Source organism: Lotus japonicus, chromosome 2 (genome assembly GCF_012489685.1).
Source record: "Lotus japonicus ecotype B-129 chromosome 2, LjGifu_v1.2".
NCBI classification, from domain to species: Eukaryota; Viridiplantae; Streptophyta; class Magnoliopsida; order Fabales; family Fabaceae; genus Lotus; species Lotus japonicus.
In genome coordinates this window covers 88,115,474-88,138,770 of record NC_080042.1, presented here as the reverse complement: position 1 = coordinate 88,138,770, position 23,297 = coordinate 88,115,474, and the positions used below count along the sequence as shown (strand labels likewise).

Below are 23,297 nucleotides of genomic sequence, written 5' to 3'. Positions count from 1 at the left end.
AAAAAAAAACTATTTCTGACAATAATCTAATCATAGAAGTAGATTTTTTTTTAACAGAATCATAGAAGTAGATTGATTCTAATCAAAAGTGTTTTCGTCTCAAAATCTTCTTCTCATTCCACAAAATTCCAGTAAAGAATATCGAACAAGAGAAAAAACTTATAATAATCAGATAATAAAATGTCAGATTCATTGCTATCATAAAATGATATCAAATCGAGAATAAAAAGACAAAATAAAAATATAACAACACCCAAAACAGAAATCAGGATTCTCTCATTCAATTATTTAGTTCATTAGTTTCAAAAAAATTATTTAGTTCATTACAAAATTGAATCATATTTTATTCCTAAAAGCATGAATCTGAAGAAGAAAAAAATCTAAATGCTGACAATTTACAAACAATATATAGCAGACACGACCAGGCTGGAATCAAAATTAATCTCAATCAATCAAAATAATAAAAAAGGAAAAAATATATTTGAAAATTTGTAGAATTCCTCAAATTTCAGAGGTAAAAGATCTTTTCCCAAAATTTACCAAGAATTAGTGGGCTTAATAATCGTTTTAGTATATATACAGGAAGGGTTTAGGAGTGAACGGTGCTGGTGTTACCTAAGCCGTTGTTTCATATCTCAAAAAAAAATTCTGAGAGCTGCTGCTTTCACTCTCCTCCCTCTCTGCCGCCTTCGCTTCGCGGCGGCATCCATCAGTGTTCTTCTGTAGTCGCAAGCCCCATATTCTTTCTGAAACAGAAGCCAGAGAACGATTCAAAAGCTGGTGCAAGGAATATGACAAAGAATACTCTTGTGTGGCATGCAATTTTTATTTATTAAGGTAACCTCATTGTTTTATTTGGATTTTCGATCGTTAAACTGAACATGATTTGATTTCATGTTGAACTCGACATGAAACTTGCTTCCTTGTTAATACCTTGGGATACACGTCAAACCAAACATACACTTAATTTGCCTATTTCTATCCTCTTTTCCCTTGCCTTTTAGGTCTTGTGTTGTAGCAAAAAGGTGGACATGCTTGAGGTATGCATGTAATGAGGTAGGTAGTAAGCACCAGTTCCATGACTGTTGTTGATAGAGCAAATGTTGCTGATAGACTTGACCAGGTAACTCTTAAATCTTGCTGATTACATCTTGCTTCTTAAAAGTCATTAGCTCATAAGTGCTGTACTGAGTTCTCTAAGGCGAGGCCTATTATCGTGTTTTAAGCTTTATGTTTATTCTCTGTTTCAGAAATCATTGATCACAATGAATGGTTTCCACGAATTATTTATAGCAAAAGCCTGTAGATTTTATTAATAGGAGTATTGGTTTTTCTTCCTCCTTTAATCAATTATCTCTCTCTGTTTAACATCATAATAACTAGTTTTAGAGATGCCATGGATTTTATTTTCTCGAGTCTTTTACATCGGCTGTTATATTTATTTTGTTTTCAATTTTTTTGTGTCGAATGTTATCCATGATCATATAATATCTATATCCATGACTATACATAAAATAGGGTGAGATATGGTGGACCTAATATTTTGATCCCCCAGGGTCCTACACTTACAACCATTGGATGTAGGCATGTAAGTATATTATTTAAATGAGTGGTTATGATCGACCACGACAACCTCCATGGAAGGGACTCGACCAGCCTCGCGCTGCCGTACTCGCACTCCTCTGCCTCGCACCTCGCCTTAGAGCTGCATGCGAACCTTGTTGAGATCCAATGGTGGATGGAAGGAATGCCTCCCTCTACAAAACCTTTGAGGCCCTGATTTTTTTTCTTGGACAATGAGGATGAATAGCTAAATTTGGCAAGTTAATTAGCGGTTTTGAAATAATCAAAAAATACATGTAAATTATATTGTACACGTGGGAATGAAATTCACCCCGTAATTAATAACTAGCCATAATTAGTTAGCATTGGTTACTGGGTTAATTAGTCAGTTAGGCTTAAACTGTTAGTTTGTTAGTTTGCTAGGAGTTTCTCAACTCCTATGAACTCTTGTATATAGCACATTCTATCATTAAATGATTCACTGATTTAGAGCGTGCTATATATACAAAAGTTCAAATGAGTTGAGAAACTCCTAACAAATTAACTTTTAACTGTTAAGCCTATAACAAACTAACTGTCTAAGCCTAACTGATTAACTAACCCTGTAATTAATCCTAACTAATTCCGACTAGTAGTTAATCACGTGATGAATTTCATTCCCACGTGTACAATATAATTTACATGTATTATCTAGGGGGAATGGTATGGTATAAGACCAGTTGGAGTTAGGGTTCATCAAGTGAACGTTGGGCCTCTAAGACATATGCAGGGATGCAGGGTGATGAATAGATCTTTGAGGTTGATATTGATGAGACCATATGTTTGAGGCTTGGATAAAAAAACCATCATGTTATTGATACTATGAGATATATGCTTTTGGCTTCATAGTCTAGTACTCTTTTTAGTTTTTGTTGTAGTATGTTGAAGATAGAGATATCAAGTCTGGTTGGAAGAAGAGAGTAAAAATAACATTTTCTAAGAAAGGAATCTAAGAAGCAAATATGATCTAATCTTTGAGGTGGATGAAAAATCTCGTGCTCTTTTTAAGAGAGATAAAAATGATTTGGTGGTCACCTAAAAAATCTTGTTTTTAGATGCTCTTATAGGAAATAGTCTTTACATAATAACATTGGATGAAAGAGATCTCAAAATTGAAGTGACACAAAGTGGAACCAGATTACGTGATTGTGGCTTTGAATGAAGGAATGTTTCTTTCTAAGGAACTGCCAAGGAAAGAAGCTTGAGAATTTATTTTGATTTAATGATTCTATTAAGACTTACAACGCAACAAGAGTGTGGACTGAAAAAAATCATGAATAATACTCATGACAAATTCAACATTTATCTATCGATTAATTAATAGATAAAGATTGAACTAGTCGTAAAAATTATTCAATATCTTTTTCAGCTCATGCTTCTGTGCCATGGTAAGCCTTGATGGGAATATTAGATTAAACTCACTTCTCAAGTTTGCTTTTTGCTTTCTTGTTATCTTTCTTAGAAAGAGACATTCCTTTGTTTGAGACCACAATTACATAACCCGGTCTTACCGTTTTAGACCGTTTTAGTCAGTTCAATTTCGATATCTCTTCCATCCAAAGTTGGTATGTGGAGAGTCTTTCTATGAGAGCCTCTATAAGCAAGATTTTATGGGTCACAACCAAATCATTTTAATCCATCTAAAAAAGAGCATGAGGTTTTTCATCCACTACAAAGATTTAGATGGTTTCATCTACCGTGGGTCAGTTCAAAACTGATCCACGGTGCTCCAGTTCAACTTCCACCCTTGGATATAATACTAAAATATTGAGTGTTCCAGATTCAATGTTTAAAAAAAACACAATGACAAGTATACCCCTGCTCTACTCTCTCCCTTTCTCCACTTGCAAAACCGCCGCACTCTCCTTGTAGAACCCTTCGCCGCCGCTTGCCACCGTCAATCTCCCTCGGCCTACCAGCATCATCACCAAGGATTCACCAAAAACATTGTACCTCCCTAACCACCACCAGATCCTTTCTCCCTGACCACCATTCAGCCCAGCCGCACTCCTCACCACTTTGAATTTCTCAATTCCAATCAAGTAAGTCCAAAATACCAAATCAAATCTGCAATTATCATCATCAGATAAATTTAAAAAGAGAAGAATTAAACCCAGATCTGAGTTTTCTCTCATCAGATCTGGGTTTCTCTCATCAGATCTGGTTCTTTCTCCTCTGAGTTCCCTTCCTTATATCTGTGCTCATCACATGCACCCCGCAGACGACGATGGCCATAGAGAGCCACATCGGTGTCGTGGAGCCTTCGCAATTCGCATCAGAACCACGCGCAGGATCTAGATCTCCAGCACACAAAGGGGTCGTCCTAGAAGTCGCACGCGCCGCCGGAAACTGATATGGGACGGTGGCCGCGACGCAGCAAGGATGACGAAGACAGAGAGTCACCTGAGGAACTGAGATGGGTGGGGAAACACACAACATTTGGCGCAATCGCAGAAGTCATCACTGGTCCTTCAACATGGTTGAAGATGGCATTGCAACGAGATTCAATTGCGTCTTATAAGAAGGCCAAAGAGATAATTGACGATCATGGCGGTAGAAGGACTGTATTGTCGATGATGGTATGCTCCTGGGTTGCTGGTTTGGTCTTCAACGAGTGGCTGCTTAGTACGATTGCCAAATATTTAAGTAGTTTCTATTGTATCATTTGAACGATTCATTTGCTCAGTTTGATTTCATTCTTTCTGGTTGTTAGGATGCTTATGTTTAGGACAAGTGCCATGACTATTAATGCTTCTTTGATTGACATCTGGAAGGAAACTGAATTCATCTGGAATGTGTTGGCACCTGGTGATTGAGAAACTCATATGGTTGTGATAGGATGGTGATGGTGGAAGGAGAAAGATGGAAAAAATTGAGAAAATGAGGATATTTTTGTCTTATCACTCATATAGTAAAACTGAAGCACCGTGTGTCAGTTGAAACTGACACACGGTAGGCACAGCCAGATTAGATCTGATCTACATCTAGGTTTCCTTTCTTAGAGAATGTTATCTTTGCTCCCTTCTTCCAACCAAGCTTAATATCTACCTTCAAGACTTCTTCAACATATACGGCAACAAAAAGAGTACTCCATAGATATCATAATATAAATAACATGGTTTTTATCCAACTGACCTTCATTTTGAGGAATTTGATGCTCTCATTAATATCATTTTCAAAGATTTATTTGCAACTTATGTATAGTGAGATGATTTGGGAAATTAAGTAGAATAACAAAGTTCTTTGCATCTCCATTTTATGTTTAGTCATGGATATATTGCAACCTTCATAAACAAAAGAGTAAGGAGGAAAATTAGAAGGGGTACATACTCAATGAATACTAATAAAGATATTAATAAAGGAGATGTATTTTTAAAATTTCAAACCTTCAAAATATTGTTTTCCTTAAATGTTTCCTTGAATGACTTATCTGCAAGTGAAAATGGTGAAAATTACGTTTCTGGTCTGGATCCTGTTGCATTATTTATTCATTGAGTGCAATTAAAGATGTTGTTCTCAGATTAGCATTTTTTTTCTCTGTGGTTTGAAATTTAAACATGTCGATACAAGCAACTGCTGTAGATATATCAAAGAGAAAATCTATCTAAGATTGGACATTAGGATCGGAAAGCCAACCTTGAGTACACTTCATAGAACCTTTGATAGTAAAGGAGGCATACAAACTTCCTCAAATAATTCGCCTCGCATTGCCCATGTGAGTACATTACATGGCAAACAAGGAAAACAGCAAATGACTTGAACCATGATGTCAGTTCTTCTAGATCCCAAGTTTCAATCGATAAAACAGTCGCTGAAATGACTTGAACTGGCTGCTTTAGTTGCAGCAGAAGCTGCTCCAGCAAAAGCACTGCTGTAAAGGTTTGTTTCTCTTGAAACTTCAGTTTTAATGCTATGAATATGTTGGTATGGATGCGGTGCTTTTTCAAATCAATAGTCTCAGCTAAATTCCTTGGCCGTTTTGCTTGTTGCCAATGTGTGTATCCCCTATATTCTTATGTTCTAGAATTCTTAGTGTGATCCAAATAAGGCTCTTTACCAGCTATATCATCCTTAGAGCAGATTTTAATTTAAACTTTACATATGGTTGTATACTCTTACAGTTTTTATGGGCCTAATATTCAAGATGGATGGAAATTAGGTTTCCCATGTTTTATTAATAAAGGGCAGGATCCACACTTGACTCTAACGTTCTTTAATAGCGACTCTAACGTTCTTTAATAGCTCCATGCTCTGATATCACATGTAAGAATTACATGCTAATTGGACCTATACTAGGAAATAGAACTTCATCATAAACAATAATAAAACGGTAAATTGCATAAGTCTTGAAGATCCTTTTAATTTGCGGAAGCACACACACAACTGTGTGCGATAGAGCGGGACATTCCACTTGATCTCTCGTTTCTTGCCAAGTGACGTTCTTTAATTGCTTCATGCTCCATCAAAAGAGTCAGTTGGCAAGAGACGAGAGATCAAGTGGAAGGTCTCGTTTTGTCGCACACGGTTGTGTGCGTGTTTCCGCAAATTGAAAGAATCTTCAAGATGTACGGAATTTACCGTTTTATTTTTTTTATAATGGTGTTCTATTTTCTAATATAGATCCCGTTAACATGTAATTCTTACAGGCAGCTCAAACAAACTCTAAAGAACTACATGGTTATGAAATTATTCTTTGCATTTTATACAAGACTTTCACTGTTAAAATTTGCAGATTTTATTGCAAAATGAACCTTTCGTGTATGAATGGACATCTAAACACAATGGCAGTATTAGTGCAGAGCATGGCCTGGGATTAATGAGAGCTAGCGAGATTTTGTATAGCAAGTCCCTTGAAACTGTACGTAAGTATATTGTGGACTCAAGCTGCAATTCCTTCATTTGAAAATTTGAACTTGTGAATTGAATGTCTAAACCATTTTGGAATTGTGCAGGTGCAACTGATGGCTTCAATCAAGAATTTGCTGGATCCCAATCACATACTCAACCCATATAAAGTTCTTCGTCACTCTTTCATTGCATAATTTGCTGGATCCCAATCTCATTGTATATAAACTTTGTATTTGTATTGTTCTCACTTGTTTAAAGTGAGAGATAATGTTATTTCTTTGATTAATACACACCGGATTTCTCTGTCCATTGTAGTGTAGACTGTAGTGCACTATTGCCTCCCTAGTAAGAGATTGAGAAACGCAATAGCAGACTAGTATTTGGTACCAAATAATAGTTTAGTGTACTTACTGCTGCATTTTAAATAATATATAATTGTGTACAAAGTTCGTCTCCATCTTTCTTAATGTCTTTTTTGTTACTAGAGATTTTCTTAGCCTATGCAACATGGCATAAGGTAAAGAACTAAAGATACAAATTAGTCAGTTTTGATTAAAAATGAAAGCATCATATCATATGGTACATATTTAACCAAGCCTTCCTCTGCCGAGCTTGCTAATTTAATTTGCTCACCAAAGCTTTGCATTGTGGATAACTCAGGTCGTTTTTTTTTTTTTTTTGATAACTCAGGTCGTTGGCTTTTTTATTTTATAAAAATTCGGGAGTGGCAAATGTGCTGTCAGCTAAACTTTGGGCAATATTATATATTGTAGTGTTGGTTTGGGATACAGGTTATTGTCAAGGTTATTGTCAAGTTATCATTGTGGAAATACATTTCCGGGAATAATATTTCTGAGAATCTGATTGTTGGGAATATCATTCATGGGTAAGACTTAAGGTGTGTTTGGTTAGGATTTAAGATTCTCGGGAATATTTTTAAATTTTAGGCTTAATTGCACTTTTGGTCCTCCACTTATCACTTTTGTGCGGAATACATCCCTAAACTAAAAAAATAGCATTATGAGTCCCCCACTTATTAAAACGACACTAATATTTATCCCTCCTCTCTATTCTGTCAATTTTTTTATGCCATTAGCCTACGTGGCATTTTGTAATACTTTTTTATTCACAAAATTAAGTAAGAAATTAAAACTCATGAACTTTGCATTATCTTCAAACTCAACAAACGCAAGCATCACAATTTCCCCAAACCTCATCAACACAACCCTTGGCTTCTTCATTTCCAGAAATTATTTGGAACAAATTCATTTCCAGAACTTTTATCTTCTTCACAAACCCAAACCTGAAATTTATTTCACCCTCTTTTTCCTCTCCCACATCCAGACCTGAAATTTCACAAACTCATCAGCTCAAGTCAAAATCCCTAACCCTGAAACCCATATTCTTTGATGTAACCCTACATCTATCTGTCCTTCATCATCCCTAACTTGAACTTTGTTCTTCATTTTCTAATTTTCTGGGTTTCTGATTTTGTTTTCTAGGCAAAAACTGGTGGGGCTTATGAGAGAAAGGGAGGTCGGCGCCGATAAGAGAGAATGGAGATCGTCGGCGGCGAGAAGTAAAGGGAGGAAGAGAATCCTGGCTGGTGTGGTAAAGACGGCGGCGAGCAGCAAAGGAAAGAAAGAGAACCTGGCTGCAGAGTCGTTCACGGAGGCAAGGGCACGTGAAGGGAGGGGAAAAAAGAACCTGGTTATGGAGGCGTTCGCAGTGGGAAGGAACGGTGACCGCAGCCGTGAAGGGTGTAGATGGAGGAGGCCGTCTTGAAGGGCGATGGTGAGCCCATGGTAGCGGTTTGGTCGCATGAATTTGAAGGTAAGAGGCTGAAACGACGACTCACGCCGGCTCCGATTGGGGTGGGTCTCGGGTGGTGGCTGGGTTGGTTCTGGAATGGTGTTGTAGATGATGAAGATGGTGATAAATATAATGATGAAAATGGATATGAGGAAGATGAAGATGTAGTTTTTTTTTTGAAATCAAAGATGAAGATGTAGTTAATTTGAAGTATTGTTTTTTTTAATTAATTATGCCAATTAAAAAATGCCACATAGGCAAAAAAACATTATTTTTTGACAGAAAACTGTAGTTTTGACAGAATAAAGAGGGAGGGACCAATATCAGTGCCGTTTCAATTAGTAGGGGACTTGAAATGCTATTTTTTTAGTTTAGGGACGTATTCCGCATAAAAGTGGTAAGTGGGGGACCAAAAGTGCAATTAAGCCTAAATTTTATTAATTTAAAAATTCAAAAATTCAAAATGATAAAAAAAAAAATTGAATTTGTGAGTAGTAGGAAGTTACATTCACTTTCTCATGGGAATGCAAGATTCCCAACCCATTTCATGAGAATCAAATGACGGTAGTTATGAAAGTTATGTCATTCCCGGGAATGTTTTATGCTCGGGCATCCAATTTCTAACCTTATAACAAACACGAGAATATGATTCCCTACCTCCACATTCCCGGGAATCTATTTCCCAACCTGGTACCAAACGCCCAAGTAGTGGTCAAGGCGCTTAATGCGGGTTTGTGAGAATTGTGCGTCTTTGGTTGCCCACAATCCTTCTTGGTTCCAAAAAGGTGGAAGGCTTGTTGCCTACATATCCCAAAGGAAACCAAGCAAATTGGCTTGCAGGTGAATCTCACATTTACCTCCTATGGGGTGTAGGGACTTCTTTTTTTCCATAATTGTACAAGAGTCACTTTCCAGAAATCTATCATAGTTGATGGTTGTTTGTTGAGCATCCGATTTTTTTCCAAAAAAATATTCCATGTATACAATTTGTCCAGCAATGAATTAAAAAAAATTATATAGCTACCAATATTTTACATTGTATATATATACTTTTACAAACAATGAGTTGCGTGATGTCTACTAGTAGTGTTCATAGCCACATTCAATTCAGTGAAAATTATGAAAATCAAACAAGATGTGAGGCTTAAAAAACAGGAAAACCAATTGTTTACTAGATCTTAAAATAATATTTATGAAATTAAAATGTCATTAACACTTATAAAATTCCTTAATATACTTAATGTTAATTATACAGAAACATAATTATTTAAAAATATTTTTCAATGCAACAAAAAATTAAAGTGACTAAGATCACATAATTTTGTGGAATGACTCAATGTGCAACTAAACTTAAATATCAAAATTAATGGCTAATATTTCAAGATGTAGGCTGGAGGAAATCTAGCCCTAGAGGATCCAAGATCTTATCACACTACATACAGACAATAATGTATAAGAACTAGAAAGGTAGTTTAGTGACCAAAATAAAAAGTCATATAGTTTATGAGATGACAAAACTTAACCGACCCAATATAGATTTGAAACACCTGACTTCAGGTTCGAGTTTTAACTCTCACATCCTTATAGGTTGAGCGTTTGAATCCCTGAAATCAGTATAATTCTAGTTGGCGGGCAACCCTCTTCGGAGAGATCTCTCGACGCTTCAACCTAAGAGTGGACTTCTACTTTTTTCTTATAAGCTAAATAATTGCATTAAAAAGAAGAGTGAGCTTCGGCTAACCTCCATGTCATACCCGATGCCACTAGTTCAATAACTCACTTTTTAACATTTTATTAATGTAATAAAAATTTGTCTTAACTTCTTATTTTTAACTCATACTATGTTGTAATTGGACAATCATTTATAAAATATGGGTTATGGGTGAGGAATATTAAAAGATTAAAAAAAACTCATACTATTTATTTATTTATTTATTCTCTCACACACACTCTCTCTTTGTCTCTCTCTCTCTCTGTGAATTCTGAATTCTGAATTGTTCCCCATCTTTCTACGCGCAAAAACCATGACTAGTTCCTCTGCTGCCGCTCGCAAGGTTTGCTAGCCCTAACTTGCTCTATCTCTCTCTCCCTTTTCACTTTTTCTGGTTCGATTCGCATGTTCCTCTGTTTCAATCTCGATCCTTCGTTGATGTTTTCACTTTTCAGACTCTGAGTAAGATTGCCTGCAATAGGCTCCAGAAAGAGCTCGTCGAGTGGCAGGTCAATCCCCCCACTGGTTTCAAGCACAAAGTCACCGACAATCTCCAAAGGTATCTCATCTAATTCCTCTAATTCACCCACCTACTGATTCTCCCCCAAATCCAACTTTTTCAGTTTCCCCTCATTCTTTCGGTTTCACAGTAACTGTTTCTTCTTTTAATTCCAAATGGGTATTTCAAAGTCGATTCCTTTCTTTCAATTTGGTTCATTCACCATTTTTTTGCTGCATGCCCTCAATTGTTGTTTTACACTGTTTTCCCCTTTTTTTGTTTATGGAAGGTGGGTTATTGAAGTGGCTGGAGCTCCTGGGACACTTTACTCCAATGAGACCTACCAGCTTCAGGTTGATTTTCCTGAGAATTACCCTATGGAAGCTCCACAGGTTCTTCTTTTAGCACTTGACATGCATAATTTTTTACATTTTTTATAGCTAGTTCTGGTGTTTAGTTTAGTGATGCTATTCTGTTCTAACTTTTGCCAGAAATGGTTTTGCAGGTCATATTCTTGCACCCGGCTCCATTGCATCCTCATATCTACAGCAATGGCCATATTTGTTTAGGTATTTATGTGTGTGGTTTTAATCATATTCATCTTTTATATATGTTCTTTTACTGTGTTTTCCTATGTAATCTTGTGAGAAATTCTGTTGGTTAATGTTTTGTCCTTTTTAAATGCTATAGTACAGCCTTTTTATTGTAGGGTTTTGGTATATCCATGCTTTTAAGTTTGTTTGTACACACTTTGTGTATTCTATCTCATTAGACCTATTTTACTGGAAGGAAGTTTCTTCATACCTTGTATTTTGCTTCTGATTTTCCTAGAAACACATGACATTTAAAATTATAATTGCATGCTAAGAATTCCAGGGGAAAGAGAAGAGGAGCAATGCTTTTTTTTACTCGTTTAAGCTTCTCTTATGTCAGAGAAAGTAAATTTATTCCAAAATTTCCGAAGAATAAATTTTCATCCTCGTAAAAAAGCTTCCTCCTTGAACTAATTACTTTGAGGAAAATAGTATAAATTGTTTTTAAGTTTGCTAGACGTTAAATGCTATTCATTTGTCATTCAATACTTGCGTTTTAAGCAATTATGGTAGTTTATTAAGATAATTTAGCATTTTCCAATTGAAAGTACCTCATGTTTGGAAGTTCGTAAACCTTAAAAACATATAGAACAAGAGAACTTTCACTGGAGGGTCTTATGTGTGCAGCTTTATGGTCATGATTTGGTGTGTCCAAGATTCTAATGGGACTTCAATACAAGTTTGATTATGCTAGAAATGTTATTTTAAGGCTGTAAGGATAACTAAGCATAAGATATGGTGTAATAATATATGTGGGCAGTGTTAAGGTCTCACTCCCTCATTGACTAGAGATATGGCTAAATAAGTTCTTTTACAAGGTACAACAATCTTGACCTCTGAGCTGGTTTTTGAGGTAGAGTTAAGCCTAGCCCAAATTCTAAGAGGGAGTAAACGGTTGTGTTTCGGTCCCACCTTCCTTACTAAGGGCTTTTCTTTGTGTAATATGTGTAGAATTTTATATCGCCGTATGAATTGCACAAGTCAGTGATTTTTGTTTTTTTTTCTTTTCATTTGCCAATTCAAGAGAAATGGAAAACTTAGACTTCAGTGCAGCTTAAATTTTTAAATGAAAAAAAATTGAAAGAGCGCTATTAAATGCACTGTTGATTATTCCAAAGCTTTGTTCTCGTTCTGTAGAATTTCCTGCCCAGTTACCCGTTCACTCTATCCACACTTTATTTGGTTGTATCCTTGCTCTGTTCTTGTAATTCTGAAATATAGGCTTCATGCAATCACTTCATGTGGCTCCTGAGGCTAAGAATAAGTGGAAGACGAATGTTACTGGAGAACATTGAACTGTTTTGGACAATAGATTGAACTTAGAATGAACCTCCATTTACTAGAACATTGAAAGAATTATGATATAAGAATTTACTTATGACTTTCGGCTTATGATAGCATTATGGTATTCTAGGGTATATGTTTGTGGCTGTGCAGCTTCTCTTGTTTTCTCTTTCTCCCTTTCTATTCTGGGAGGAATTGACTTGGACTTCAAAATCGTTCACACTTCGTTACTTAATAAGTGGATTATACAATGTTGTTTTGACTATGAGATATCCTATACAATTGGTCAGGTCAGGCATGCCCTTTTTGCTTTTGCTCACTAGGAAATTGCTTGTTGTTTATGCACTTTTTGTTATAATAATATGCATTTAAAGAAGGTTAACAGCGGAGAGGGGGAAAAATGGAAGGTAGGAATGAACTCTTATCTTCTTTACTTATTCGTGTGTCTCTTTATATCTTTTCCGAACTCTCTCTTATCATTCTCTTTGGGGTTAAGCGGTGGCGAGGAATTTAAATTTTTGTTACTACGTGGTATTTAAAAAGGGTTAACCTTGCTATTTTGGGTATTTGTTGTTTGAGAGATTGACTTCTGACAAATTAGACTATTTTTTTATTCTCATTAGCATATGTGATTTTAGAGTAGAAGTACAAGCTCTGAAATGTCGTCCATTTTAGACTATCATATCTTGTAGGTAGCTAATTCTCTCTCTCTCTAAAATACGATTGACTTGTTGCTGGATTTTTGTGATGAGCTGACACTTAATATGCTTGGAATTATGCAGATATATTGTATGATTCATGGTCCCCTGCCATGACAGTTAGTTCTATCTGCATTAGCATTCTCTCAATGCTTTCAAGCTCAACTGTAAAGGTGTGATTTAGTTACTGTGAATCTTTTGTTGATAAGCATGCTTAAGAATCTAATGGTAAATTTAGATGGGTTAGTGACCCATCATCTAGTTGGTGTCATTTTGACTTGCTGATTCTAACCTGATTTCTTTTGCAGCAACGGCCTGAAGATAATGACCGTTATGTAAAGAACTGCAGAAATGGCAGATCACCCAAGGAGACTAGGTGGTGGTTCCATGATGACAAAGTATAATACCTAGTTTTGTCTAATAAATTCGCAAAACTAGACTGGAGAGTTATCCTTTTGAAAGGACATGGGGAGAAGCATTTTGATAAACCAAGATCCCTTTAAATTCAACGGATAATAACTCTCCTGTAAATTTAAATTGCCTGATATTTGTAAAGGAAGAGGAAACTATGTGTCTCAAGCCACTTTAAGGATCAAACTAACTGAAAACAATGTGGTTATTCTCAGTGTTATTTGGATGTCGATATAGATGGCCTGATTAACCCTCATATTTGATGACATTTTGTGTTTAATATATGTCTGAGTTGACAATATGCATTGCTAATATTTGTGAGAGTGACATTTTTATGTTGGCCGTGAAAAATGCTGGGAAAGTAGTGTTTGCATGTGGACATGTGGTCTATCATACTCTTTCGACTGCTGCAAGGTTCTATGAACAGTAGAAAGATGCAGTTTTACCATTTCCCCCCTTTTTCTAGCTCCTAGTGCATTCTGCTCGCCCAATCTTTTCGGGTAGGAATCATTAGTTTGTAATGGATGTGCACTATGAAGACTAATTGAGTAATTCTATAACTTCTCAACCATCATCTTAATTGCTTGAATGAAGAAATTATTAAAGATGTAAATGTTTCTTTTATTTTACTATTTGTTCTCAGCTACTTAAAGGGTGTGGGAGGATTTTTTAAAGGTGTATAATGTTATTCAACCTTTTGTCTTTCTATGAACAATTGGTTGTTCTCAGAATAATTTTGTATCTTCATATTGAATAAGCCTAATAAACTTTGTAATTACTAGTAAAAATATTGAATTTGACTCATTTAAACAAAAATGAAGATTATGTTTTGGCTAACTAAATTGGGAATATGGGGTACATGTATTATACACACGGTAGTATATGACTATATGAGGATGTTACATTATTTAAAAAAAACATGTATGGAGAATAATAGTATAGTACCCTACCCATACATTATCCATTGTTATCCCTTTAGAATCAAACAATATCTTTAAAGTGAATAGCCATCTTAGTCCTTGAATAATATGGGGTCGATCACATTAGTCCACATACTAAAAAGATAGGTAAAAAATTAGTCCTCATTTTTTTTTTGATAGGCAATTAGGTAAAAATGTCCACGATTAATGTTAATGTCGGTTATTGGTCATGTTGATCGCTTCATCAGTTTTATGACCAAACAATCTTTGCTGACGCCATTTTATGTGACTTAAAAGATATTTCTTAGCATAATTTTAGTCCTTGATTTAACTTAACTTTAAAATAATAAAATAAACAATATTCACTCGTATTCTTTTTTTAAACATTTGGAAAACTCACCCGAATTCTAAGTAATACAACTTGTATAGAAGTGAGAAAATTTGTATTGTATTTCTTAAACAAAGTTTTGAAAAAATAAGGGAAAAACAAAAGATTAGGAACCTAGGCAGTACATATCAACGAAACGATGCGTTTAAGAGTGGTGCATCTTCATCTTCCTCACTCCACCCAGTTCTGAAACCCGCAGAGTCATTTCAACCAATGCGCCTATAACATCGCCGGACACAGTTCACGATTTCGCCATTTCTTCCGCTGCAATTGGGAATCAACCCTAACAACCAATCCAGCATGGTAACCAACTCTTTCTCTCATTTTCTTCGTTCTTGTTCATTGTTTTCCCTTTCAATTCTGCATTGTTCACTGTGAATTCATCAGTTTAGGTCTACAGATTTGATATTGCAATCGTGGGTATGATTATTGCTAATGGGCTATTTCGCTTTTTAATTTTGTTTCAGAAATGATTAAGCTTCAGATTATGATTTTGCTCCAGTGTGTTTTGCTAAAATGATAGTTGTTGAGAGCCATGTTAGTTGAATATGGGGAAGAAATTGAATTCACTTCCTTTTCTGTTTTTCATTGATGCAAAGGAAGCTTAGAAATTTACTTGTTTCCATCACAAGGGCAAAGCTATGAACCCTTTGAGTACAAGCACACCAACCAGAATGTTATCTAAAAGAAAACCCCTTTATAGATTGCCCCTCATTCCTGTGTCTGCCCTTGTCTTGTTCCTCTCCTTCCTGTTTTTGTATTACTATTATATCAAACCTGATTCTGATTTGCCTGGATTGTCCCAAACTTCAACAACTTCGACATCACACGCTCCTCAATGTTCCGGCCAAGCCCTGGCCTTAGGCGAGAAATTTATGTGGTATGCGCCTCACAGCGGGTTCAGCAATCAGCTTTCGGAGTTCAAGCATGCTGTTTTGTTGGCAGGGATTCTGAATCGCACTCTGGTTGTTCCTCCTATTCTGGATCATCATGCTGTTGCTCTAGGTAGCTGTCCGAAGTTTCGGGTTGTGGATCCGAAGGAACTTAGGCTTTCTGTTTGGGATCATGTTATTGAGCTCGTTCGTGATGGAAGGTTAGTTAGTTTTGTCAATTGTTGTCAATTTAGGAGGATTTTTCTATCTCTTTGTTTTTTGAAATAGCTGGTGAAGAAGACTGGAAGCAATTCTTCAGATGTATATATGTCAATATCTTTATTTGGTCAATAAGAGATGAACTAAATCAATTAAATTTTGACTTTGTTGTTTTACGAAAATGAACAAGAAAAAAAGTCTGTTATGTTCTCTTAAGTCTTAATAAATGATTAGGCATAGACTCATAAATATGTTTATAAATTGGAGCGAAGTGATAAGCTATGTTCAATTTGACAATTAGGTACTGACAGTGACAACTTTCCTCTTTTCTATTTCATGATTACATTGCATAATTCCTTCTACACACACACATTTAAGTTATTCAAATTGTAGTTTTACTTTTCATATATAATTGAGTAAGTTTCCTTTTTATTTCATAAGAACTGCAGCTCTGACTTTAAAGTAAGATTCAAGGGAATGTCGCCTTTCTTCCATGGTTTTTATGTCATAACTTATTTTCGAAACCACATTTCACTTGCTCGCTCATCTTTGTGAATTATGAGTTCTATCCATTTACTTTCTTTCAGGTATATCTCCATTGCTGACATAATAGACATCTCATCATTAGTTTCTTCCTCTCTTGTTCGAGTGATTGATCTCAGGGATTTTGTTTCAATATGGTGTGGCATCAGCTTAGATTTGGCTTGCTCAAAGGACTCAAAGTCGCAGTCCACTGTTTCTGAAAGCCTTAAGCAATGCGGCTCCCTGCTAGCTGGAGTTCATGGAAGTATAGGGAAGTGTATATATGCTGTCAATGAAGATTGCAGATCTACAGTTTGGACTTACCATGTAGATGGTCATGAGGATGGCATGTTAGATTCATTCCAACCCGATGAACAACTGAAGCAGAAAAGGAAAATATCATATGTCAGGAGACGGAGAGACGCATTTAAGACACTTGGACCTGGTTCTGAAGCTGAATCAGCCTCACTACTAGCATTTGGAAGCCTTTTCTCTGCCCCCTACAAAGGATCTGAGCTTTATGTTGATATTCGTGAATCTCATCAAGACCATAGATTTCTTTCTGTGATGGGGACGGTTAAGTTTCTTCCATTTGTCCCGGAAATTGTGAATGCTGCGAAGAAGTTTGCTAATGCAACCATAAAGGCTCCATTTCTTTGTGCACAACTGAGATTGTTGGATGGGCAGTTTAAGAATCATCAGAAGGCTACATTTCATGTGTTAAGACAAAAATTAGAATCCTTGAGGCACGAAGGCCCTCTACCCATACATATATTTGTAATGACTGATCTTCCTGGAAATAATTGGACTGATACTTACTTAGGCGATTTAATTAGCGATGCGCATAACTACAAGGTGTATTTCTTAAGAGAAGATGATGAGCTGGTCAAGCAAGTAGCCATGAAACTCATGGCAGGGGGTCATGGACAGAGGTTCATTCCAAATTCAGATAATGCAATTGGTAAAAAGCATTGTTCCAATCATGTATTGCCTGATGTACTTCTTTATGTTGAGCAGACTATATGTGGTTGTGCATCTCTTGGTTTTGTTGGAACTCCTGGGTCAACCATTGCAGAAAATATAGAACTAATGAGAAATTTTGGCTCAAGTTCCTGTTGAAGTTGATAGCTTTGAGGAAAATCACTCTTACTGTAAGGTGCTAAAACCTTGTTGATGAATTGCGAGTTCAGTCACGTTGTACCAGGAGATGATTGCAGAGGCCTTGTTTTGAGTTATCAGTTCAGTATCCAAATTTTGATAATTAGTGAGCTAGCCAAACCAAAGTCATTTGTTAAGAGACACTGTACAGTCAAGGGCATTCTTATTTGAGGTATGAAACTCCTCTATGGCAGTTTGTTTCTGAAAAGTTACGTGTTGTTAATATAATCACCCAATTGACAATATGTTTGGATTCACGGTTAAATTTCTCAGAATCACTTTTCCTCCCGCAAAAGCTATCATTGTTCCCTCCAATATGGAATCAATCAGATTTCTGAAAACAGGGCAAAAGATTTATTTTTCCAACAAGAAAACTTAGTTCTTCACATTAAAGAAGCACTTTTACATAGCAACTAAAACAACTTTTTTCTTAGAATTTTAAAATTCTTAACCTTTTACAGAAATAGCTCATTCAGGCTGGCGTATATTGATTACTAAACTCAAGAGTCTAATTGAGGGAAGCAAGGGTAATTTAAACCAACATTGGCGATTCCATGAAATCGAAATTTATGTTGCTGACATGCTTTATTTTTCTTTCTATGATGGCTACATAGAGTTGACTCTGTTTCTTTTTCCCACATTGCTATCATATTTTACGTGGACCAATAAATGAGTTGGCTGCCTTGTGATTGAAGGCATTGGCTCCGAGGCCTGGGATTTTCTATTGCCTTAAACAAGTTGAACATGCATTACTTCTTCAAAAACAACTATACAATTGTAGTCCGAGCCCATTAGTTAATAATAATAAATCATCATTAAGATTTATATCTAGAATCTAAGAGCAGTTAAAAGTTAAAACATGAATCCAATTTGTCGCAGCATTGTATTGATACAAGTGTATTGAACACCTGTATTGATCTATATATAAAAGGTAAAAATTAAGGTATTTTAAAAAAATTCCATGACATTTTAAAATTGTCATGAGACTAAAAAATAAGTTTTAATATTAATTATCTATATACAATTCATATTCTTACATATAAAATCTTCTTTTAGGCGAAATGCATATGTATGATTCCTTGTCCAATCTAAGCTCACATTGGGCCAAAATCAAGTCTGAAGTCAAATCCAGCAGACCTACGGCTGGCTCTGGTCTCTGAGTCTCTGTGTATCCAAAAACAAAGGACATTTCCAAGTCACATAACATGACATGATGACATAATATTGGAAGGAAGATGATTGTTATATATATCGTGGAATTCAATTGAATCTTTTAGCAGGGTATGTACGATTGATGATTACGCGTGTGTTTGTTTAAACCTTTTTTCTTTATTTGAAGTCGTGTGTTTGTGTTGTTCGAGTTGGGTGTGATGAATGTTAAAGATAGTTTCAAGGTTGTGATTTTTAAGATGAGATGATTGATTAATTTAGGACATCTGAGTGAGAAGTGAGAAGCAGCCATGAATCTGTGAAAAGCCTATGATGAGAATATGAGATGCATGTGACTAAAGGCTAAAGCAGTGATTAGAGCAAGAACCGTAGGTTCTGGGTTACTGAAAGATGTGACGAGTCCTATACTACGCAACAACGTTAAAATTTGCGAACTTTCTCTATCACATTGCAGTGCCTCAATATTGATGAGCCTTTCAGTAAAAAATAAATAAAATCTACCTACATATATAATGACTTGACATGCTGATACGAGTAGCTGCTACAGAACGAAGATAATTATATTAATTATGATTATGCCTTCTTCTAGTATCATTCCTTCATCTCCAATTTTCCTCTTGTAAACAAAAAAATAATTCCTTATCCGGTTATCCCCAATAAATTTAAAACCACAAGTGATATAGTACAAATACATCAAATTCAATATTAATATATAATAAATTCAATTAACATTACCGGTGATATGTGAAGTTTACAAAATAAACAATTCATAATATAAAGTCCTACATTTAGCTCATCTAAGATGTAAAGTCTATTAGAAATTGGGAGGCCTATACTCAACCACAAAAGCTAACTCAAGAGTTGAGGTTTGCACAACCCTTATAAACACTTGATTGACCTTATCTCTAGCCAATGTGGGACTTCTAACACACCCCCTCACGTCCAGGATTGAACAGACTGGAACGTGGGAACAACAACGGGTGGCCCAAATATGGGAGGTCTCCACACAACAAATGGATCTAGGATCCATAGCCATGGATCTTAGGCTCTGATACCATATTAGAAATTGGGAGGCCTATACTCAACCACAAAAGCTAGCTCAAGAGTTGAGGTTTGCACAACCCTTATAAACACTTGATTGGCCTTATCTCTAGCCAATGTGGGACTTCTAACAAAGTCTACCATTAAAAATGTCTCATTGAACATTCAATTAAAGGGTGAAGTTTTCATTATTCGTGTTTGGAGCAAATGAAGTTTGGAACCAATTAAAAGGTGAAGTCTACCTTAATTCGTGTTCTTTGTTCGTTAAAAGTTAATTCCTTTTTTCCATGTTTTCTTGGATGAATAAACATGGAGTTGATGATTTCTTATACATGTTTGGAGCAAATAAAATTTCAGTGGACTCATCGTGACCAAAATAAGCAAGCGAGAAGCTAGTATAGCTAGGTTTTTATGAGGGATGAGTAACGACAAACAATGAAAATAGCCATCAACATTCTAGAACCCAATGCAACAAATCATGGTATTAATCTTAAGCTAGCTGATTAATTCAGAAGTCGTAATCAATTACTCAAAGAAACGTCAGTTAATAACATGTTTTTAACTTCTCTTTCTTCAAAGTTAATTCTCTAACACACAATCTATTGATGAAAGAAAAATTGATCTGAACATAATCAGATTTGAAAAGTGTAGCTTAAGTATGTGATTGTACACCAGTTGAGAAACACATTTATCTCAATCCATCATAATTGCCTTGAAGTGGATAATCTTTTGTTAGCACCTGATATCCAAATATACATAACCTGTTGAGTTCTTAATATTGTTTTAATTAAGTACAAATAAGTTACTACATCATATGAATGGAGTACTTCACAGTCTGCATTGTGGCCTCAATCATAAATTGAAGCATGAAGGGGAGGGTGGGTGAGTATTAATTGGAGATGATGCAAGCTGTCCAATAATAGTGCTTGGCTTTGCTTTTCACACACTTTCACCGATTTAGAACTTATTCGCAGTTACACTCCAATCCTACTTTTGCTTTCACAGTATAGCTTTCCTATTTTGGAAACCCCTCTTCACTCCCTTTTTGCTCTTTTCTCTCTTCTCTCTCTGTGTTAGTGAGTCAGAGTTACTACTCAGTACTCACCACTACTTACTAACTAGACTAGACTCATCCCTTTGGCTTTACTATTTAGCTTTCATGACTAGCTAGTTAGTTTCTCTCCTATCTATTAATATTGGTGGTGTTTGGAAAGTTAAGGAAGATAGTGAAAATCCATTGATCTCTCAGAGAAATCATGGGTCGTGGGAAGATTGAGATTAAGTTGATTGAGAACCCAACTAACAGGCAAGTCACCTACTCCAAGCGAAGAAATGGTATCTTCAAGAAAGCTCATGAACTCAGTGTTCTCTGTGATGCTAAGGTTTCCCTCATCATGTTCTCCAAAAACAACAAGATGCATGAATACATCAGCCCTGGCCTTACGTGCGTAGTACAATGAGTATCTTAAACTCTTCTCTTTCTTTCTTGTTATTTCCTTTTATTTTCCTTTAATTTTTATGTATGCTGTGAAAATTAGGACAAAGAGGATTATTGATCAGTATCAGAAGACTTTGGGGGATATCGATCTGTGGCGTTCCCACTATGAGGTTTGTTTTAACTAAGCACTGTTTTACCTTACTCGAACATGATTTTCTCACTTGAAGATACTTGTGGTTTGGTTTAGACCTTGTGCCTTGTTTATGAGTGTTTTAACTTTTTTTTTATGATTTTGTTGTGCTTGCAGAAAATGCTTGAAAACTTGAAGAAACTGAAGGAGATTAACAATAAGCTCAGGAGACAGATCAGGTAAATGAAACAAGAAAGAGGATGTAACTTTTTGTTAATTGATTGAGCTTCTAGACGCACATGCACAGTTTTTTTGTTATGCTTGAATATGGGAGTTTATTGGTGAAGTTGTGAATTTATAGGCACAGGTTAGGTGAGGGTTTGGATATGGATGATCTGAGCTTCCAGCAGCTGCGCAAACTTGAAGAGGACATGGTTTCTTCCATAGGGAAAATACGCGAACGCAAGGTACTATCTTTCTAAAACCATGGATCTTAAACCTTGGTACTTCATCCAAAGTAGTTTAGCCTTGATGGTTTCTTTTGGTTTAGTTCTGCAATTCCCATTTTCTTCATGTCCTTACTACATGAACCTTGTGCTAGTCTTTATTTTGGTCTTCAAGTAGCTCAAAAAGATGTTCAATTTATAAACTATATGCTGTTAACTTTTTTTCTCTCTAGCAATAATGTTTTATTTTTGGTTAACTCTTTCTCTGATATGTTTTTCTTGCATTCTGTTTCACAGTTCCATGTGATCAAAACTAGGACTGATACCTGTAGGAAGAAGGTTAGTAATAGTTGTGATAATCTTTGAATCTGATAGTATGGTTATTAATTCTTAGCTCTGGTCCAGTTTTTTCTCTGCCCTTGTTAATTTCTTTGTTCTCTTTTACTACTTCTTTGGAACAATAAACAAACTGCAGGTTAGAAGCTTGGAGCAGATGAATGGAAATCTCCTGCTTGAACTTGTAAGAACTTTCCTCTTTTAAAAAATTATAATGTTCAGAACATATGATTGCTGCTGCATGTTCTTTTGATTATAAATCAATAGGGAGGAGGAAATGATATATTTTTCATTTTCTTCAATGATTCATATTAAGAAGGAAAAGTGTGTGATCCATCCACAATTTGTTTTGCACGATGAAGGAGACCCGGAATCAGCAGTTGCACTGGCCAACGGTGCCTCCAACCTGTATGCATTCTGTCAACACCATACTCATGTGAATCTTCCTCCTCACCATCACCATGTCCATGGAGAAGATGATCTGCGCCTTGCTTGACTCATTAAATTTGCTTCAATTAGACATTTTGTAAATTAACCACTATTAGCAAGCAGTACTTATTATTTAAGCTTTTTGTACTATCATCCTATCCTATTGCTGGACCTATTAAACCCAAAGTTGGACTTGGTTGGTCCCATCCTCTTTATCTAGGTACTGAATTAGCTAGCTTATGGGGTTTGGCAATTGTGTGCTCAGAAAAACAGAATCATGAGTGTATTCTAGTTGTTATTATTATCATAAGTTTATGTTGAATGAATATGTTATATTAACTTTTTTGTGTTGTGCACACATTTCATCTACATTTATGTAGTAGAAGCTACAACTTGAACCTTCAACTGGCTCCACATTTACATCTTAGAGACGTGGTGCCAAACAAGTACTTAATCTGGTATCCACATTAGGGGGAGTTTTTATTCTTGGAGAAACTATATAAAGCAAAATAAAGTATTGATACAGATTTATTCAGTAGTCAACTAGTCATCAACATAAATTGTATGTTATAATGAAGTACTTTACTTAGATTTGGATATGCAAAGCTTAAACAATGTTTTTTCACAGGCTAGTTTTCACAAGCAACAAAAGAGAAGTTATGAACCAAGGACATGAATTAATTATGTTGTCCTAGTGGGACAATGCATTGAATAAGGAATTGAATACTCATCTTAGAGAAAAGAAAATGTACCCCATAAAGTATTCAAAT

The 23,297-nt window shown here is 35.8% G+C and overlaps 2 protein-coding genes, 1 long non-coding RNA gene and 1 pseudogene across 6 annotated transcripts; all 4 read left to right on the top strand.

The window, feature by feature from the left end:
- The first annotated feature begins 6,289 nt into the window (after positions 1–6,289).
- On the top strand, positions 6,290–6,757 carry LOC130735821 (uncharacterized). Its single transcript, XR_009018569.1, has 2 exons — positions 6,290–6,460; positions 6,555–6,757. It is a non-coding gene; the product is annotated as an uncharacterized LOC130735821 (long non-coding RNA).
- A 3,433-nt stretch (positions 6,758–10,190) lies between these two features.
- On the top strand, positions 10,191–13,757 carry LOC130740667 (probable ubiquitin-conjugating enzyme E2 16; annotated as a pseudogene).
- A 1,096-nt stretch (positions 13,758–14,853) lies between these two features.
- LOC130740666 (O-fucosyltransferase 30) lies at positions 14,854–18,945 on the top strand. 2 transcript variants are annotated; one of them, XR_009020227.1, is made up of 4 exons: positions 14,854–15,069; positions 15,234–15,859; positions 16,445–17,709; positions 18,594–18,945. XR_009020227.1 is itself a non-coding variant. In XM_057593340.1 (3 exons), the coding sequence occupies exons 2-3, from the start codon at positions 15,408–15,410 to the stop codon at positions 17,496–17,498; spliced, it is 1,506 nt and encodes a 501-aa protein (XP_057449323.1). In that variant the 5' UTR covers positions 14,854–15,069; positions 15,234–15,407; the 3' UTR covers positions 17,499–17,782. The 2 variants fall into 2 exon arrangements, 1 of the variants encoding a protein (XP_057449323.1); XM_057593340.1 differs by lacking the exon at positions 18,594–18,945 and having other exon boundaries at positions 16,445–17,782.
- Positions 18,946–20,739: 1,794 nt separating this feature from the next.
- LOC130740664 (agamous-like MADS-box protein TM6) lies at positions 20,740–22,870 on the top strand. 3 transcript variants are annotated; one of them, XM_057593338.1, is made up of 7 exons: positions 20,740–21,192; positions 21,287–21,356; positions 21,494–21,555; positions 21,678–21,783; positions 22,060–22,101; positions 22,238–22,282; positions 22,418–22,870. In XM_057593338.1, exons 1-7 carry the CDS (start codon positions 21,005–21,007, stop codon positions 22,592–22,594), a joined length of 690 nt encoding a protein of 229 aa, XP_057449321.1. In that variant the 5' UTR covers positions 20,740–21,004; the 3' UTR covers positions 22,595–22,870. The 3 variants fall into 3 exon arrangements, with proteins under 3 accessions (XP_057449321.1, XP_057449320.1, XP_057449322.1); XM_057593337.1 differs by having other exon boundaries at positions 22,415–22,870; XM_057593339.1 differs by having other exon boundaries at positions 20,741–21,192; positions 22,461–22,870.
- The last annotated feature ends 427 nt before the right edge of the window (positions 22,871–23,297 follow it).

What these genes read in the sequence shown, in the direction of transcription:
- LOC130740666 (XM_057593340.1), top strand. Translation starts at nt 15,408, where the DNA reads ATGAACCCTTTGAGTACAAGCACACCAACCAGAATGTTATCTAAAAGA. An exon ending in GAGCTCGTTCGTGATGGAAG is followed by an intron (nt 15,860 to 16,444) that starts GTTAGTTAGTTT and finishes ACTTTCTTTCAG; the next exon opens with GTATATCTCCATTGCTGACA.
- LOC130740664 (XM_057593337.1), top strand. Translation starts at nt 21,005, where the DNA reads ATGGGTCGTGGGAAGATTGAGATTAAGTTGATTGAGAACCCAACTAAC. An exon ending in AAGCTCAGGAGACAGATCAG is followed by an intron (nt 21,556 to 21,677) that starts GTAAATGAAACA and finishes GTGAATTTATAG; the next exon opens with GCACAGGTTAGGTGAGGGTT. An exon ending in CTGATACCTGTAGGAAGAAG is followed by an intron (nt 22,102 to 22,237) that starts GTTAGTAATAGT and finishes AACAAACTGCAG; the next exon opens with GTTAGAAGCTTGGAGCAGAT.